This window comes from Centrocercus urophasianus, unplaced genomic scaffold (assembly GCF_019232065.1).
Source record: "Centrocercus urophasianus isolate 14NV4802_14NV808 unplaced genomic scaffold, USGS_Curo_1.0 seq_17, whole genome shotgun sequence".
In the NCBI taxonomy this organism is placed as follows: Eukaryota; Metazoa; Chordata; class Aves; order Galliformes; family Phasianidae; genus Centrocercus; species Centrocercus urophasianus.
The window spans coordinates 23,701,997-23,721,610 of record NW_024884722.1 but is presented as its reverse complement, the minus strand read 5'-3'; the positions used below and the strand labels follow the sequence as shown (position 1 = coordinate 23,721,610).

General features: G+C 50.8%; 2 protein-coding genes across 5 annotated transcripts in view; one reads left to right on the top strand and one right to left on the bottom strand.

The window, feature by feature from the left end:
* The window catches only part of ASCC1 (activating signal cointegrator 1 complex subunit 1), a 27,451-nt gene extending 14,753 nt beyond the window's left edge, over positions 1–12,698 (bottom strand). The window contains exons 1-6 of one of the 4 annotated variants that reach the window (XM_042817714.1): positions 12,636–12,698; positions 11,028–11,159; positions 10,009–10,108; positions 9,096–9,193; positions 7,592–7,770; positions 910–1,046 (exon numbers count right to left, since the gene is read on the bottom strand). In XM_042817714.1, the coding sequence (XP_042673648.1) occupies positions 910–1,046; positions 7,592–7,770; positions 9,096–9,193; positions 10,009–10,108; positions 11,028–11,133 (620 nt within the window). In that variant the 5' untranslated portion in view covers positions 11,134–11,159; positions 12,636–12,698. The other 3 variants (XM_042817717.1, XM_042817715.1, XM_042817716.1) reach the window with 3 other exon arrangements.
* ANAPC16 (anaphase promoting complex subunit 16) lies at positions 12,446–19,614 on the top strand. The gene is made up of 4 exons (XM_042817718.1): positions 12,446–12,513; positions 13,933–14,090; positions 17,036–17,110; positions 18,947–19,614. The coding sequence occupies exons 1-4, from the start codon at positions 12,458–12,460 to the stop codon at positions 19,060–19,062; spliced, it is 405 nt and encodes a 134-aa protein (XP_042673652.1). The 5' UTR covers positions 12,446–12,457; the 3' UTR covers positions 19,063–19,614.

Here is a 19,614-nt window from a genome sequence, read left to right as displayed (position 1 = left end):
TGGAGAGTCAAGATTTTCTCTGTTTCAGCTCAATCCACTCCTGAGGAGGGTGGCACTCTTCAACCGCTGTGGGCAGCTCCTTCCCCTGAAAATACTTCTGCATTTCTGGTCAGCAGCTGAAAAAAGGGAGCCTTCCTTTTAGAGGAGGTAAGAATTTTGGCCATGCACTGATTCCCACAGGTGTCAGCTAGCACACTGTGGCTAATTCTTCACGCACCAAAGTTGAAAATAAAGAAATACAAATAAGGAATCCATGCCCTCCGTGCGAAAGTATTGCAAAACTAAATAAATAAATACGGACAGCAGCCCCTCAGGCCATCTCCAATTTCTAAGCCGTACAGAGATAAGCTAATTACAGTGTCATTCAACCACATTTACAGTTTGAGCCATAATATCTGCAGTTCCGTGTTAACAGGCGGTGAGAAAGCCCAGTTCCTGAACCAGTGCTGAATGGTTCAGAGTGATGACTCACATGGCTCACACTGCCTTCCCTACACGCTCCCTGCACCCAGAAATGCATGTCAAGGACACCTCAGCATTTGCTCTGAGGCAGGAAGGAAGGAGCGGTGTGCTGGAGCCCGCTGTAGGCAACACGGGAAGGTGCTGGAGCTCATCCCTCCCCCTGCAGCAGGCAGGGGACAGCAAGGAATTGCTCCCACAAAAACAATGGGACTGATGCGAGAAATGTCTGGAGCAGGTCTGCAGGGACTGAGCTGAGAGTACTGCTGTGCCCTCTGGTTGTGATTTCTTGGCGATTTCTGCTGCTCCTACTCAAAACATTCAGCCTCCTAAATTTCTGGAATTTAGATACACTGTCAGGCTGCTCTCCTCATCATTCCTCATCAAAGACAGCTTGCTTCTTTTCCCCTGCACGTGCCCTTGGTGCTGACATCCCTTTGCAACACTTACTCTACAAAGTCCTCTTTGCACTGCTGCAGGAGGTCACATGCTCTCTGGATCTCCTGTTCGTTCAGCAGCACCAGCGTCCCCAGCGTCAGGTGGAGCTTTGCAGGGTTCTGGAACAGGCTGCTGCTGACCCCGTGATCCTACAAATCAGTCAAACACAGCATCTCATCTCAAGCATGTACACAGCACCTCTCAGAGGGATCCACATAGCAGGGAATAAGCAGCAAGCCACCAGCATCAAACCTCTCATCTCTGCATCGCTAGGCAAGTTGCTAGTCTTAAAGTCGAAACAAGAGGGAATTGCACAGACTTTGGGAGCGAGGCAGAGCCCAGCACCACACGCCTGCACACCACCTGCCTTTGCAGTGAGGTCCAAAGGCAGATCAGGGCTCTTTAGGGCAGGCTCCAGACCTCCACGGCCATCAGAGCAGTGACTGCCAACAGCCATGGACACGGCGCAAGTCAGTGCAAAATTAGAACTTGAGCGAAGTGTGTTCTCTGTGCCATAAAGCTGGAGCCAGCTGCAGTGGCAAGCTCTAAATAGCCTCTAAATCCTGTCTAAACACTGGCTGCACCTCACAACACAGGCACAGCCCATACCAGCTCTGGTAATTACATTTTTCTCATTCCCAGGTGCCCTATAGTTTGCTGAGATGAATTAAGTTTAAATTCCCTTTAAAAGAAAAGCTACGTGTTGTTGCTGAGGAAGAACTGTTCCCAGGTGGAGCAGTGCTCAGCTTTAAGGAACACGCTTTTCTGTTCTTGACTATTCATAAAAATACTTTGAGGATGGTTAACACACCCATATTAAAACAATTATTTCCACTTGGTGGCCACTTCCCATCAGCACACTGACGAACCTCCGCTTTAAGCTCCAGAAGAATCCAGCACTGCTGAAGCATTTATATGTCCGAAAATAAAAGCCCAATGACTGCGAATGACAGCCTTGAAGTCTCTAACCAAGCTTCAGAGTTTGAAATAAAACCTCTCTGACATTTAAACATTGCATCCCTCAGCTGGTGTAATGCCTCACATCTCATCAGGCATTGTTCATGCTGTGGCAGCACCCATATCCTTGCTGACAGCAGCACTTACAGGCTGGGCTAGATGAGCAAAACTCAGCGTCCCCAGCTGACAGAGCACGTACCTGCCTTCGCCTTGCTAATTGCTTTATTGCTGGCTGAGACCCCAAACCCTGCTAGTGGCAAAGGATGCTGCAAGCCTCAGCACCATGCAGCAACCTGCAGCGAGCACAGATGAATTACATTAGGCATGCCCTGAGCATAGGACAGGAAAGGTGGGTGCCTCCATCTCGCTCCTTCCCAGAGGGAAGGCAGCTAAAGCCTTTTTGCTCCCTTTCACTCACACTGCTGTTAATGTGCAGGACCAGACACAATTCCTCTCCATCGGTCTTTCTCTTTTAAAGGTACCCATAGCCGGGGGATATTTGGCCCAACACAAAACAACAGCTTGGTAATAGCAACCAGGAGAAAGTTTGAGTCCATCTTGCCAGAGACAAGCATCTGACGTCACTCACACAGTGCACACAAGTGATGAAGACTGCACAGTAAAGCAGTTCACAGGACAGAAAGCAAAACCCCAACCCTTGTTTTCTGGGACAGGGACTGACCTGCCCCAAAAGCAGCCTTTTCCCAGCGCCTGAGTGGGGGCTGACAGCTGACAAAGTGCTGGCATGGCACCTCTGCACACTGCGCTGCTGGGACAGCCAGCAGGGAAGAGCAAGGGCAGAGAGAAGAGGTCAAGACCCAGACAAGTCTCCTGGTTTACCCCTGGTGTTTCATACAGCTCCTGAAATTCCCACATACAGCACTTACAGCTCTTTCACAGGCCGGAAGATCCCACCTCCCCTATGCGTGAGCGGGATGCTGTGTCTGAAGTAGCTCTCTCTGGAGCAAGCAACATTTCTGCAGATGTCTTAGCAGCCCTTCTGACTTGGGCTCAGTTCAGTGAAATGCAAAAGTGCTTGAACCCACTTATCCAAGTCCCGTTTCTGCTATGCTTAACTGCTGTGTCCAGTGGGACATATGGCCAGTTGGACAGGATGATCTTAGAGGTTTCTTCCAATCTCGGTGATTCGGTGATTCCAAGACACGGACCCGAGTGCCTTGTGGTGACAAACTCCTCCAGCACCAGTTTCCTCCCCTGGGTCGTGACAGGTGAGCGTTCCTTGCATCACATGCACAGCAAGGAGCAGAATGGAAAGCACAGCACCAGAGTGGTGAGGACAAGCAGGAGAATCCCCTGTATTCAACAGGGGAACGTGAAAGCCACGTGTTTGTAGGGATTTGCTAGAAGATACAAACATATAAAACAGACCCTCCTGCTTCTCTCAAAAATTCACCACTCAAACCACCTAAGGATGCACTGAGAGGCAGGAAGAACGTTCCCTGTATGGATCATCTGTGTGTGACTGCCCATTTGAGCTTGTGCCGCTCTCTCAGACACTGACTTGTTGTGGGCACAAAAAACAACACATTTCCATGCATGTACCTTTAACAATTCTTTTATTTTTTTATTTTTTTTTTTTTTAAATTAGATCTCCCTCTTAGACCCTCTACCTTTGCTCTCCTACTTTAGATGGAACAAGGAAAGACTTTTATTAGGAGCCTTCACCTCTTTGCAAAGTCTGAGCACATTGTTCCTATAAATCTAAGACACTTTAGCAGGGAAACCAAAGACCAAAGCAGAGCCTTCTGCGTGACAAGGCAAAGGATCACACTGCTTAGCTCTTCCTCCCTGGCTGCATCCTTTCTGCTGTCTTAAGAGCTTCCAATATTTGCAGACAGCTTTCTGTTTTTTCCCTAATAGCAGGATAGTGCATGCCAGCTACGTGCCCTCTCCCACCCCAACCCACAAACAAAGGAGCGAGCCAGAAAAACAGCATTTCCTGAACTGACTGAAGAACTGCAGGCTGAAAAACCCCTCCCATTTTCTGTCCCTTCCACTGTGAGATGTAATAACTCATTAACAACGTTAGATATTTACAGGTTGGCATTATTACAGCAATCATATTTCTCTTCTATGCTACATCTGCAGCCTCTTAACAATGCAAATGCTGTGTTTGCACAGCTCCAAAAACCCAACCATGATTTTTCATGGCAATTTCACTGCTGAACCTAAACCTTTTCCTTTACCCACCTGCAACAAATGCTTCAGTCCTCCTCACTCCAACACCAGCATGGCTGTGCTAGGAGACTCCCAAGGTCACCCAGACAGCCTGAGCTCCCGCTGCACCACACCACTAAGGACCCAAGCCAGGTGAGCCACCTCCTTATCTCTGTACTAAATCAGCCTCAAAACAGCTCTGCTTCGCTGGCTGGCTGCCCTAATGCCACATATGAATGACACCCAAAGCGCTCTGTATCGTGACACAACGTTTGTCTAACAGAAAGTTTCGAGGACAAAAAAACAGAGTCAGAAAGCATAACACCACCAACATACCCTATGCTGTAAAATATAAATGAATGGTTGCCATGGCAACTGCTTCAGAGAGAAAAGTCCCTCACAAATGCTCAATGGCCAGAAAAAACCCTCACACGCACACCCCCCAGTTTCCCCCTTCCTTGCCACTATTAGTGAGGTTCATGCAAAGACTAGAGTCTACCTAATGCTGCAATGCTTTGCACCAGCAAATTGCAACAGGAAGTGAAGCTCAACACTTGTGTCCCTGAAATCTATTCAGATGTCTCTAAGCATCCTGAGAAATCCCGTTGCTTTGGACAAATCTGTAAGCTCTCTTATTGCTCTGTGAGGCACAGTTTTGAATTACTGTTTTTCATTACTGATGTGCTTTCCAGCAGACCCCGCTGTGAGATAAAGTGGTATTAGAGTGGCATTACTGGCTGCAGAGTGATTGAGAGACATACAGGGCTGCAATACACTCCTGAACTAACAGGCAGCAATGTATCTAGAAGCCTTTTTGCTAATACCAGGAGAAGGAAGGATAGAAAAAATAAAGCACTGTGTATTCCTTGGCTATCCATATGCAAATCTCCAAATACCTGCCTCTGACTGACTTATATATTTCAAGCTAAAAATGAAAGTTCTCAAGCCTCCTGAGAGACACGGGCCACTGAACAGAGTCAATACAACCCTGCACCCCCAGATCAGGGGCACCCTGCACCCACACTGCATGGAGAGCCATGCTGCAGGGCAGCCCCGGCTGCCACTGCCTGGGGAGATTCCCAACAGTGCCCAGATGACTCAACAGCAGCAAAATGCAGAGAGGATGTCTTGAGTGCTGCTGCTGGAATGAGGAGGAGTCACGTCTAAGTGCTGGTTCTGAGCACAGTTCCAGCCAGTGGCTCCAGCCTGTAGGTTCCCTAACCACCGAGCAGGGCTTTGCTGATGCCGTGCTGTCCAGACACAGCATGAAGAGGCTGCAGAAGAAACAGAAGGTTAGAGAAGACAAGGTTAGCTTGGTCTCAAGCAGTGGTCTCAGCACTTCTGTGACCAAACCTGAGCTTCTGCAGCCATGGAGGACAAGCAGGCACAGGAAGTTTTGCAGATATTCCCAGACAGCTCCTTAGGAATGTGACTGACAATGCTGGGGAAAGCACCAGGATAAATTTATGAAAACGTTTCCAAGTGGATGGCAGGCAGTGATATGATGCAAACTGACAGCTAAGAGCGAGCAGGAGACAAATCATACAACAGGGGCAGATTAGGAGGCACGTGGAGAACAAGGCAGACCACCAGCAGAGGCTGAGCTGATGGTGGGCTGCAGAGATGCAACCAAGGCAGCAGGCAAGAAAAATGCTTGTTCAGCAAGGGGAGGAGCGAGCTCAGGTGAGGCCCACATAGGGCAGGAATAAAGACACGGGATGACAGTGTGGATGATGGCATTAGCTGCAGATGAATAGAAGAAGCTGCAACGTAGAGATGTTGCAGTGAAAAGATCTGCACTATACTGAGCAGCCAGGAAGCCAGAACTGAGCAAGGTTCTGCTCTATGCAGGAAGATACGAGGCCTGCTGGCAGACAACCAGAGGTGGAAGATCAGATAAGCAGGAGGATCCAAGGCAAGCAGAGCAGGGCTAGATATATCTGAAAGGACTGATGGGTAAAGGGAGATTCAAGCAAAGGACTGTAGCAGCCATATGCCACTTTGGAAGGGGATAAAGGACAAGAGAAGCACCGGGATGAATGCAGTGGTCTCAGTCCAGGGCCAAAGGCATGAGCAGACACTGCCAGAGCCCATGCTGAAGTTAACAGTTCCCCCAAAAGGTGCCTCTCTCCCCATAACTCAGTGACCCCCACAAGCACTGGAACAACCAACAGGGGGAGCCAGGCGACCACTGACACCAGCTCCAAGGCTGGCTCGCTCTGTCCTCAGTCTGATGTTTCCATTCCCCTAACTTTAGGGCTTTTATTTAATAAAGAGAAGCGTTAATATAGGAGTAGTTAATGCCAGATTGTGGGACTGAAAATCAAGGCAGTGATAGTCTCCTAGCCTGAGGAATGAGTTCTCATGGCATTGCACTCATTGCCAGATCCTGTATCTATTGGCCAGTACCAGTTGTACTTGACATTAGGTGAAAATCTGAGTGATAGAAACCTCTTAAAAATGTCAGAGAAATAAGAAGCTGGGTGGAGAAGAGGGACTTAAATCAGAATTGCCTGTAGAAACAAGACTGCAAAGCCAGCCCAGTTCTGCTGTTAGAGATGAGACAATTGGTGTACAAGCAACCATGAAAAATCTTCCCAGACATCAGGTAATTCACACACAAGGCATAAACACACAGGAAACAATACTTCTCAAGCTGTGCAATTAGGAAGGTTACGCTTTTCCCTTTGAAAGGCATAAGCAGGAGCAACAGATGTAACGGTAAAAATACTAGCCCATAAACCCTGCTGCATGCATACAATATAACCTTCAGCTGCTGCAAAGGGGAACTCGCTCCTCTTGCCTAGAGATGTCCTCCGAGCAGACTCAGAGGACACAGCAATTTAATAACATCATTCCCTCTTCGCAGGCTGGCCCTGTGCACTGAGATACCATTTCTGTCAAAGCAGCAGCAAACTAAAATACAACAGGGAATGCTCTACTTTCACTTCATCCCATCCTATTTTCACTATGCCTAGCTGTTTCCTGCTGCTCTCGGTGCTCTCAGATCTGAAGGCAAGTAGGAGGGACTGTCAGCACCGGCTCTCGGGGGAAAAAGGGAAGTGATTACACTAGCAGGATGGCGTGTGCTACCGAGTCATTTCCTGACACCCATCCTCATCCACTGTCAGTAACCAAAAGAAAAGTGAAATAGAAGCAGCAGCAAACTTGTGAATCGCTCCTTGGTTTCACAGTTACATGAAATCATATTAAATGTAGAAAGGTCTGTTACGTTATTTAGAACCTTTCCTATCGAAAATCAAAAACCCAGAAGAAACAACCCTTGTTTGAATCTTAAAAATACCATCCCACCTAGGAAAATCTCAAAGGAGAACAACGTATTTTACAGCAAATTAACTAAGCCATTCTGCATTCCAAAAGGTTTCCCAATAAACTCACAGCAGAGCCACCAACTTAAGCAAAAGGCCTGTAAGAAATACACCGCTAGGAAAGGAAGCAAAGGATAAGGCCTCTGAGGTAAAGGGCAAAAGCCTCTCTCAGCGAACGAGAGACTGCTGAAGGGGTTTCCTCCAGCTGGAGCTCTCGTGTGGATTCTTACCTGTGAGCATTTCTCCAGCACCTCCTCCTTGAACTGCAGGAACTTCTCCTGGATGACGGGCTGGTTGAGAGCCAAGGACAGGAAGTGTGTGAAGGGCTGCTTCTTACGGAAGCTGTCGAGAAGCACATCGATGCGTGTCCGGGCCGAGATGACGGCGCCGCGCTGCTGCCCTGTGATCACTGCAAGGAAACAAAGCGACACCCGGCCACTTTCACGGTGCTACAGGGAGACCGCTGGCACTCCGCGAAACACGCGGTACGTAAATGGACCGTGATTGTGCATCCTACTGATCTGCTCGATACTGGGGGATCTTGGGAAGGGAGGAACATTTCACTCGGGAGCTGCCAAAAAGGAGTTAGAAAAACCTGCACAACAGCACCTCTCTACTGTTATCCCAGAGCTCACCGAAGTGACAGGAATTAAAACTCCCAGCCACGCACAGAGAAATCTTGCCAGACTCCCTGCTTGACTTAAAATGCCTGGCATGACTGTACTTTCCTCTGCAAAGGCAGGATGATGCCTGAAGTATCCCTCTGCTCACAAGAAAGCTGCCTCTGTGTGTCTAAAAAACAATTGCAAAGAGTCACTCGCTTCAGCGGCTCTTCAGATTTCTAGAGCATTATTTCATGTTTTCATGAAAGCAGTCTCTTAGTAGAAGCGACAAAGGAAATCTACAAAAGATCAGGATGCCCTACGTTGTTTGTGTATGCACCAAACAGAGGACACTTGATCCTGAAAGGAAAGAACTGCAAAGAGCAAGATTTTCTTGGCTTCCTACTATTACATGTTTACAACGTCTCTTAGCCTTCCAAACAGTTCTTCACAGTTCTCAGGAAAAAGTCAAGCCCCACTTACTGAGAAGTGCCACCACATTCCTGCATAGTACGACAGCTGGGTCCCCTGTCACCTAATCCTCCCTACCCCGTCATGAGCGTAACTCTACGCCGCACAGCAAGAGCCCTCTGGATTCCCACTTAGGCAGAAACCCAGTGAGCAACACCTCCTGTCTTGTTAAGTCACTGCAAGTGATGAGAAGGAACATACGGTACAAGGATGCCTGCTCTCACTATGAGAAAGACAGCAACGTCATCAAAATACTGCTTACATTAAAGAACGTGATGAAGTTTACTTCATGTCTAAGTAGATATCACTTTTTTCTAGATGTATACTGCAAGTCCTTAGTAATGGATATGGTAATAACTACAGCAAAAAAAAGCACATTCAGGTCCAAAGCCCAAAGTTCAAAGGCCAGTCATTTGTATCTAAGAAGTGACTTCAGTGAGAGTATGCATAGGCTTAAAAGGGAATTTTTTCCCCCTCCTCAAGATTCTTACTCTGTTTTATAGAGGTTTACAGTCAAGGAAAAAAAAGCTCAAAAGGGAGGTGGTTTTCCCAGGGCTATAAAGAGAGCCAGGGCCAGAAGCAGGAGTTAAAGGAAAACACCTCCTATTCCTCCTCCCTGCTCAAATCACGTCCATGGAAGAGCCAGTGAAAGAACACTCACCAATTTCTCCTTCCACTCCAGGCTTGGGAATGCTGATTGAGGTTCGAGTCTCTGTTTCTAGTCTCTTCTTGGTTTCTCCTTTCTTCCCTATTATGTACCTGGAGGTATAAAAGAAGAACAGCACAGCATGGCTGGACCACTCCTCACCAGGGACCACAGCCCAGCTGCCCCAGTGGCTCCCCTGACACACGACGTGTCCGTGTCAGAGGACACATGCAACCAGCTCAGGATGCAGGCCCTGTGGCTGCTATCAGCCTGTGGCCGCAGGATGACAGGCAGTGGCTTACAACTTGCTTCAGCTGAGGCACATCCTGCCACAGCATTACCATCCACGTTATCACTTTCCCCCCCCCCCCAATAACCCCCGACAAAGAGCTAATGACACTTCCTAGTTGGTGCGTTGTTCAAGATAGTCATTTGCCAGCATCCAAAAAACAAAATACCTTTCCCTCTCTATAGTTCAGTAAAACTATTTAACCCATAAAACTGTAAAAACTAACTGGATAAAGCTTTGAACGTGGCAGGCTTCCCAGTGAACATCAGATCTGAGTCAACAGCCGGTTCCAGGTGCGTGTGCTTTCTCTCAAAGCTTTCACAAATCCCCCTGGCAGGCTGCTCACCCCAGTTCTTCCTCCTTTTTTTCCCACTCTCGCTGACACTTTCATGTTCAAGGAAAGAGATGCTCAAACACTCTCCTACCAGCCAGAAAGCACCACCTGCTGTCTCTGCCACAGCAAAGGCTAGGAGTCAAGCGTGGCAGTAGAAAGGCATTGCCAATTTTCCTCTCCCAGAAGCAGGACAGACACAAAACAGAGATCTGGCGCTTACCCTGAACCCCGCCAAAATATATTCTGCACAGAAAAGCTTCCCCAGTCAAAGGCAATTCACAGAAACCAGAACCCCATAGGCTCACTTGTATAAGGGGCTGGGAACCTCCACTCTGCACTGGAAGCCTTTCTCAGTCTCTTCCACCACAAAGGCATCGCATGGTTCATCCGCACAGTCACTGGGCCCTACCAGGAAAAGCAGCGCTATGTAGGACAACAGACTCACAGCCTTCCCCTGAGGTTGAAGATAGCAACAGACATATTCCCTTCTGCTGCAACTAACTGCTTTTTATTTCACCTTGTACCAGCTTCAAAAAAAACCATAATGACTGCTTCAAAGTCTGCCCTGCTTGGGAGGTGCAGAGCCTGTACTCTCAGAGCCCAGGCTTCATCCTGGCTGCAATTTGTGCAACAGCTTGGTGGGAATGCCCTCCTCCAAGTTTTGCACCACTCTCCAACAACACACGGAGACACTGGAGCAGAAATTTACAAGTCACAGAAGAATAAAAATAGAAGGTGAGGAAGTTTAGTTCAAAGGTCCAGAGATTTGTGCCTGTTAAAATCAAATACACTTTCCAGAAAGAGGCTGAGGGGGTTCTCTATGCTTCCTCTCACATACAGGGATGGATCCGGGTAGCAGGCAGCTTATAACTGCTTTGTGTGATACACTGAAGGGCAGGGTGGAAAGGAGAAACACCACGGTCACAATTCTCTCTGAAAGATAACAAAGGGACTTTTTTTCTGTCTACAACTCACACAGAACTACAACAAACACGTAGGCAGAAAGACAACAAAAAGCGAAGCAGAACCCATGAAAAACAGATCTACAGAGCCAAGGCGTGGCTTTTTTTTCTTTACTAGCGATCATTCAGAGCCAGCAAAAGTGATCAACAGCCAGCAACACAGACACACAAACTCATACTGAGTAATTATGGCTACATCCACTCTTTGGTCACAGTGATCACCCAACACAAAGTGTTTTTCTTCCTGCTTTTCACAGCTCATTCCACCACACAGACAGGCCCTCATACACACAGACACAAGAGGCAACACCAAGTGTCAGCTCTGTCCCATGCCACTGCAGTGATCCCGTGCGGCACGACACCTGTGTAGAAGTCCTCCTCCTCCTGCTGTTGGACCCGCTCGTGAATGACGTTCTTCCTGTACACTCGCCCACCGATCCTGACCAGGGTGGGCCGTAGGACATCCATCACACTGCTCTTCCAAGGACAGTGAGCTGCAAACATACACGCAGCTGTGTGAGGGCAGGTGAGCCCTGAGAGGTACCTCTGAGCTCCTCAAACCCTGTCAGCATTCAGCAGCTCCGCAAGGGCCGTGACCCAACCACACCAGCATATCTCACATTATCCTTTTGCATAGAATCATTACAGTTGGAAACGACTCCTAAGGTCATCTTGTTCGATCACCAGATCACTGCCCACGTGCCTCAGTACCATATCTTTACAGCTCTGCAACACCTCCAGGGACGGCGACCCCCCCACCTCCCCAGGCAGCCTGTGCCTATGCATCACCACTCTGAGAAGAAACATGTCCTAACTCCCATTCTGACCTTCACCTGGCACAACTCCCCCTGGCTGTCACCTCTCACCGTTACCTGGGAGCAGAGGCCAACCCCACCTCTCCACCACTTCCTTTCAGGAACTGCAGAAAGCAATGAGGTCTCCCCTGCTCCCCAGACTGACCCATCCCAATTCCAATTCCCTCAGCCACTCCCATAAGACACCCGGCTCCAGCTCACAGCTGTGTTGCCCTTCTGTGGGCCCTTCATTATTTCTACTGAGGAAAGCTGAGCTTCCCCTCCAGCTGCCCTGCTACAGGACATCAGGCACCTAGGTTCCCTTCAGCCTAAAGATATTAAAACATTAAAAACCACGTAAGCCCCGTACAGCATTTCTGCATCTCAGTGCACCTCAGTGCACCACTCTGTGTGGCCCCCGTGTTTCTCAGAGCTTACATGGTGCTTTTATTTCCACAGAAAATACAAAAAACAAGATTCCCCGTGAAAAAAATACACCGAGTTTGAGACAAACGTAGGCAATCCTGGATGTGCTCCAGAGAGACGCGGAGTGATTTTCGCTGTGGAAAACACACGCAGGCGTGCAGCAGCAGGGCAAGCAGTACGGTCGGCCAGACCTCAAACCTATACGCGCCACCGAAACGGTTACGTGCAACAATTCCGCTTGCCCAGGCGCTTTTAGAACAGATTCCCGCCAGCGAACAAGAGCTCCGGCAGCACGCCGCCCTGCGTCGGAGCGTTTGTGGGAGCGCTACCACAGCACTGACAGGGTAGGCACGGAGCCCGCTCCCGAGGCTCCCGTGCACGCTGCGTGCCGAGCCGCGGCGCTCGCCGCCACATGGCTTCCATTCCCCCAAACCTCGCTCCACACACGCAGAACCACCGACCCCCGAACCCGCCCCACGACGGCGCCGTTGCCAAGGTTACCGCCCTCTTCCCCCACCGGAAGTCGGCTGGGGCCGCGCGCAGTGCGCGCCCGCCCGCCCTCCCGGCCCAGCATGCACCGCGAGCGCGATCACGCGCGCCGCCTGCGCCAAGCGGTGCGGGCGCCCAGGTGAGGCCCGGAGCGGGCAGTCGAGCCTCGCAGCGAGAGGGAGGCGGAAAGGGGATGGGCGGCGAGAGGGAGGGCGCTCGACCGGGAGGGAGCGGAGCGTCGGTGGCAAGAGCCGCACTCACCGGGAAGCGGCTCGCTACGGAAGCCGGGGAGGGGCCGCGGTGTGGCGCATGCGCGGCGGCTGGGGGGGGGTGCTGCCTAGGGAGTGCGCGGCGCAAGCGCACTGGCGCCGCGGAAGCCGCTGCATGCGGGGCGGGAGTGTGGGCAGGGGGCGGGGCGGCGCACGCGCGGGTGGGCAGCCCCGTCCCACACACAAAATGGCAGGCGGTGAACGCCCCGGGGGGGTCGTTCACCCCTCGGTGGGCTGAGTGCTCCAGCGTTTCACCGCTCTCCCAGTAAAGAATTTCTTCCAAATATCTGGTGTAATAGGGCACTGTATGATTCAACGACACGTAAAAGAGCCTGCCAAAAGGTGCTGAACAGAAACACCTGAAGCGGGGAGGGATGCAGCGTTAAGCGCTGTGCTGGAGCAGCAAGCGCCGTCACTTAGAACAGCCCAGCAGTGGCTTCTGTGCGTTGAGGGAGGTACCTGATAAGTGTTAAACGTCCCATTCCCACCAACGCAGCAACACACAGTCGCTCTAAAAGGACTGAGAAGAAGCCAGGCGAGCAGCGGCCAGCCTTGTGCTGAACAGGCAGATGTTGTTTGTCGCTGCAGGAGGCTAGGGCACGCTGTGAGGGCAGCTGACGCGAGGCGGGCGCTGATGCAAGGCAGGGCGCTGTTGCTGCAGCCGGGGCGCGGTGCGGCTTCGCGCAGGATGTGCGCGGGAACTGGCAGTCCTGCAAGCTTCCAGCTTGTATGAGGGAGTGGGGCTTTCTCTGTGTTTGTGCTCCTGGAAATGAGGCCAAAATAAAGAAGTCTTTTTATGGCTCTCGGGAGCGGGAGCAGAGCCAAGCAGCTGACGGCCCGCGGAGCTGGGTCAGCGACCTGCACCAGGTTATTTTTATGTGCTGCAGCAATCCCGCGACGTTCTCAGGCCCCTCGCTACGAGGGTCGGCCCGAGAGCTGCCCGCCGTTCGGGGGTGCTGCCGTGGGGTGTGACAGCTGCCTGCGGCTAAGCAGGGTGCGAAGCCGCAGCCGTTCTCAGCGGCCGGCTCTGGAGTCAGCCGTGACAGGCGTGCCTGGCTGCGTGCCCCACCGCTGCGATGTGCTGGGGAACTCCAGCGGTGCAGCCAGAGCGGATGTGCGCAGGCCGGGGCATGCACCCTGTGGCTGGCTTCCTGCCCCTGTGGGTGTTTGGGACGAGGCTCCCGGTCCTATATGCACCCGTTAGCACTGACGTCTTGGCCCAGAAGTGGGAAAATTTGCCGCTGAGGTGCCCTTCCTAACTGTGCTCTGCTTCCCTTCCGTGGCTGCAGGTTGGGACGGGGTGAAATGGCCGCCTCCTCTTCATCCTCTTCAGCTGGCGGAGTCAGTGGCAGCTCTGTGACAGGATCCGGTTTCAGTGTCTCGGACCTGGCACCGCCCCGAAAGGCCCTCTTCACCTACCCCAAGGGAGCCGGGGAGATGCTGGAAGGTGATTGCACAGGCTGACTTCTGCACCTCCTCCTTCCCCACAAGCATGGGACCCCAGGGCCCGCTCAGACTTGGGCTGGCAGAAGCCAGGGGAAGGAAGGAAGCTCCAGGGCTGGGCCCTGTCGCAGTGCCTTTTCCCATGGCCTGCCTGGTGGCTCCCTGCCTACCATCACTTGTGAGGAAGTGACTTTTCTTGCAGTCACCTCAGTTTTAAGTCCGTGACAGTGCTTCAGACAAGGAAGTGATCCACCTGAAAGGGAACATGACAGCATTAATTGCTCATTGTTAGCTTATCCTTTGAAGTCGGACAGGAATTACTGTAAAGATAGCTGAGGCAGGAGTATTTTTCTTGGCAAAAGAAGTTCTGGGGTTAGATTGGACTGGGCTAGTACAGAAGGCAGCCTGTGTCCCTGCTAGCCAGGAAATGCAAGGCTTGTTTTGGCTCTCAACGCGAGCTGAGGCCTTGCTGCAGAGATCTGCGTGAGCAGCACAAAGGGATGATAAGGACCCTTGACCTAGCTGGAGGCATGCCTCCTGCTGTATGGCACAAATTCAGCAGCAAATAGGGACTAGACCTCTCTCCTGACTTTTGGAGGCTGAGCACAATCCCCCCACGGTGTTCTACAGGGCCATATTAGCTGGCCTTGGCCCTGTGGCTCAGACATGCCTGGGTTTCCCTAGGTATGGACATGACATGGCAGCGCAGGACAGCTGGGAACTGAGCTCTGTGTTGTAATCGCTGTTTTTATTACACATTAGAGTCCGTATGCCAGTCTATTGAGGTAATTATGACTAAAGAGTTGTTCATAGAACTTAATGAGTCCTCAAAACAAATTAAAATAATGAAGCACTTCACATTAGCAAATAGGCAACTGTTCTTCCTGAGAGCTGCTCAGGCTGGATGGCTGGGCTGGAGGCAAATGGGGAATCCGAGGAGAGGGAAGGCAGTTGTCTCCCACAGAGGTAATGAGAGCGTTTGAGCAGCGCTGGTTATGTTTGAAAATGGTGCAGCATTAACACAGTATTTTGAGAGCTTGCAAGAGAGGATATTGCGATTGTGGTGCAGCTCAATTCTTCCTTCTCACCCAGGACTCAACTTCTGGTTAGTTGTCCAGGCCTGTTGCCAGGGCTCCATTTGTCCCCTCAGCCTTAGAGCTGCTTCTCTTCCTCATCTTAACAGTGAGCGGCATGTACTTGATTTTATTTTGGGCTGACCAATCCATTTTGGGTGGCAGCAGCAATTGTACACTCTCCCTGTCACAGGAAACTTTAGCTTCTTCATTCTGAGATAGCAGGTGATAACATTCATACCTTTTTCAGGCAATTGCTAGCGTGGTAGCTGCGTACCTGTTTCCTTCTCAAAAATCCCTGCTAACTGACTGATTTTTATTGGCACTGTAATTCGCTTGTTGCTAAATCAGTCCTTTTTGGAAAAGGAAGTGGCATACGCCACATTAGTCCTTGGCACACAATTAGCTCTGTATACCAGGCTGCTTTACTCCTCAGATGTTGCATGATCAGTTAACTGATTTAGCTTGTAAGATGCACGTTATTTGAAATCCCTTGTGCGGGGTTATGGCCTATGCCCATGGGAAATCATAAAGCATTGTAAGGACACAAGTGTCTGAGTCTCGAGGGAATCAGAGGCTGTCGTAATATTTGCTAGCTTCTGCTTAGCTTAGCTTCTATTTAAAAACAGACTAAAATTACTTGATGGAGGGAATGTAACAGTATTTGTGGATTTGCAGCCTTACTAAGAGCAAAGCCCCTGTGTCAATCTGACAGCACTCTGGAATTCATTCAACTGACTTAGAAACAAAATGCCATGGCAGAGTGTGATTCTCCACATGTCTGAGGGAGGTGAGGGCTCAAGTAACGCAGCTCTTTGCAGTTTCCATCAGGTGTGTGCAGCTTGCCGGGTCTGCTGCTGGTCATGAGGACAGGTGCTGGGTTTCAGCAGCCTGCAGAAGGGTCACAGCCTTACTGTGAGCCAACACAGGTCCCTTCCAAGCAGCTGTTTGGGGCAGAGGGGGTTCACCAGCTTGATGGAAATCCATCCTGAATGGCCATTCCTGGCCATTCTCCTTTCTCTTCCAAACCCAGTATGGTTTTATTCAAGCAAGGAGGTGTCAGTGCACTTCATGTCTAGGTGGTTAAGCTGCTGGCACATACAGCTTCAGTTGCTGGCTTTTTAGTGTTAAACATAAAAACGAAGGGAGAGCTTTGAGTTTTCTCTCACATGTCCTCTCTGGCTGCAAGTGTCATTGCTGCATGCATGCGGCAGCTGCTGGAGCCCAGCGGCTGCAGTCGTGGCCTCAAGCCACAGGGCTCCCAAAGTTGGTGCACGAGCAGCATGCCTGTGCTGCTTCACATGAATGGGAGCAGCTGGGCTGTAGCGAGCTCCATGTGGGGCTGTCCGCCTCTGCTCTTGTATATCTCACACAGCTGCATGCCGTCCTCATGCCTGTGAGTGGAGCTCCTTGTGGCAGCAGTTCCAAGGGAGCAGAGCTGCTTCCTGCTCTCTGCTTGGCTGCACAAGACTTAATGGGGCAGCCTCGCCCCCCCCCCACCCCCCTTCCCTTGCCCCTCACACCCCAGGAAGCTCCCCAGGAAGGAAGCGTGGGCTGGGTGGACCAGACCTGCTGACACTGCTGTAGCAGTGGCTGCTTCCCAGCCAGCGAGCGATCCGTGCTCAGAAGCGATGGCTCCCAGGTAGCACAGCCACCTGCCTGCCTGCCAGCCCCAGCTGAAACCTGTGGTAGAATTTGACTGCAAGGCCTAGAAACCAAAGCGCTGCACACTTACTGCAAGAGAAAGCACTGAAACTAGACAGATGGGCAAACCCACAGCTCAAATATAACAATATTGGCCACAGTGCTTGGTTAGGGCTGCTCCATCACAGAGCTCTCAGAACAGATGAAACCACCTCCTTTCTTCTATTTACAGATGGCTCGGAAAGATTTCTTTGTGAGTCTGTCTTCAGCTATCAGGTTGCATCTACATTAAAGCAAGTGAAACACGGTAAGCACATTATGTTTTAGCTGTATGCTGATCAGGGAAGATGGGGGCAAAAGCAGCTAAGAGGCTGACATATTCTAGGGTGCCAACCACAAAAAAGCAGAATAGCCTTTTAAGTTTGTGAATTAATGCCAAGTCAGGCTACCAGTAAGTCTTTTTGCAAGCCCTATGCAAAGCAAAGGGAACCCACACAGCCTGGGTGGGAATAGGCTGTGCCTCTTGCAGCTTGTTTTTCCATCACCCCGTGCAGCGCTGCCTTCACTGGAGGTGAGGCCAGGAGAGGAGGCTTGGGGCAGGAAACGCCCACGACCTGATGGTGGCCTGGTACTGAGTGCCTCTTTGGCCTCAGGCAAGTCACTCGATGCTGCCTTTGTTTCCCTGCTGAGCCTCACAGCCCTGCCAGGGTCAAGCGAGGTTTCCAGAGGTGTTTGGGAGCGGATGCAGTGCTCTGCGCAAGAGTGTGGTGTGAGGTGGTGGGGCTGACTGTGCTCTGTCTCTCCCCAAGAGCCTTGCATGAGCTTTTGCTTCCCTCCTGGGATCTGTGCCCGTGGCCCAGGTGATGATAACTGAACGATGGGCTTAACTGCACGGCTTCATTCTCAGGATGCTGGGCAGAGCTCAGCACCAGAGCCCATCCGTTTCTTGAGGGTCACATCCTTTCTGGGCTCCACCTCTCGTCAGCTAGAATGGGCACTTCCATGTGTTGTCTCAGACCGGAGAGGTTTCCTGTCCTCCACCAGTGATGGCTGCCAGGAGGAGGTCTCAGGCTGTGATCCCGTGTTTCTCGACTGCAAAGCAAAGCTGAACTTTGGAGCCATTGTTTCCACAGCCCCAGCTTTCCTGCACCTGTAACTACCAGTGGCTGTAACTACCAGCGGCTGCCATGCAGACTGGCACCCTAATGAGCAGCAGCTTTTGGAACTGGTTTGTGGAGCGCTTGGTTGCCTCCCTGAAGGAAAGGGGAAAGGCTTAAAATAAGATCGAGGTCATCGTTTTGTTTGTTTGTTTGATGGCTCCCAAAATACCAAGTCGCAGGAGGTGGAGTGAGAACAGGCGCCTTTAGAAGCGCCCAACCTCTGCGGCTGCAGTCAGCACAAATTGTGCACATTTTATGCTATGCCTTTTGCTAGCAAGTTGGCTCCTGCCAGGCTGTTTTTTTTTCCAAGACGCTGCCAAGCTATGAAACTTGCAGTGCAGCCAAGAGAAGGGCTATTCTCATCTCTGTACCACTTCAGCTCATTTAATTGAAAATGGAGCCTGCATGCCAAGCGCACAACTGGTTTTAAATAAAGCTGAGCGGAACAAGTTGTCCCAGGGAACCCCGGGGAGGCAACCTGCCTCTCCTCTGAGGTTCTTTGTCGTTAGCACACTCGGATTGCAGCGTTTCTGCTAGAGTCATCCAGCTTCTTCTCAAAGGACCATCATTGGCAGGAGGAGTTCCTTGCTCTGTGCAGGCCAGGCTTTCTCTAAACTTCTCTGTTCTTTTGTACCATAAATGTTTATGCTAAAGAAAAGAACTCCATGCTGTTTGCGCCTCCTTACACTCATTGTCCTCTCACATTTCCTTGTTACAATTTGTGGCAGGGCAGGGATGGGTAGAAGACAGATTCAGCATTTCCCAAGCAGAAAAGCCTGTCCCTTTTGCTTCCTCGTGTGATCTGGTGAGGTCCTCTCGCCATTTGCACACGCTGTCATGTACAGTGGATTTGCATTCAAATCAGCTTTTGGTGGGGTCGATTCTGCACTGTGTTCCCCACTGACAGCTGGGAATTTACATCTAATTGCAAGGTTTAATTGCAGTGTCGTTTCAAACCACGGTTACCTTTGAACTTCTTGCAGATCAACAAGTTGCACGGATGGAAAAACTGGCCGGTCTGGTAGAGGAGCTGGAGGCAGATGAGTGGAGGTACAAGCCAATAGAGCAGCTGCTGGGATTCACTCCCTCGTCGGGCTGAGCACGTCTGGATCTCTGCTGCCGGAGAGCAGAAGAAAGGCACTCTCTGGCCCAACTTCAAAACACACCACCATCTATCAGGGTATTTACAGCTGTGTCAGCAGGATTGGGCTGAAAGAAAGAAAGAAAGAAAGGGAGATATAAAGCTGAGTGGCAGGGGAAGGAACCCACTAAGTTGGTCTGCTGTTTCCCTCCTGTGCACTGGCCCAGGTTATCTCCTGCCTGGGAAGCGTGCGTCTCTGCCGCTCCAGCCAGGCCTCTGCAGAGCACTTCCAGGCCCTCTCAGAAAGGCTCTGCAGTCCCAGCCCTTCTTCTGGACAATTGACAGGATAAGATGCATCCTGGGTCAGCTGCAAGGGTGACTCTTTGTCAGCGGTGCTCTTGTATTGCTGAAACTGTCTTCTTTCCAGCACTGTTTCTCTTTTTGTCTGCACAGTGCTGGTAGCACATGGCTCTTTAATGCAGAAGCTGTGCCCTGAATACCCCGAAACCCTCTTCCTCCCTATTATGTGTTAAATTGTTCTGTGATAATAAAATAATTCTGTCTTGGAAA

What these genes read in the sequence shown, in the direction of transcription:
- ANAPC16 (XM_042817718.1), top strand. Translation starts at nt 12,458, where the DNA reads ATGCACCGCGAGCGCGATCACGCGCGCCGCCTGCGCCAAGCGGTGCGG. An exon ending in AGCCGGGGAGATGCTGGAAG is followed by an intron (nt 14,091 to 17,035) that starts GTGATTGCACAG and finishes TTCTATTTACAG; the next exon opens with ATGGCTCGGAAAGATTTCTT. An exon ending in ATTAAAGCAAGTGAAACACG is followed by an intron (nt 17,111 to 18,946) that starts GTAAGCACATTA and finishes AACTTCTTGCAG; the next exon opens with ATCAACAAGTTGCACGGATG.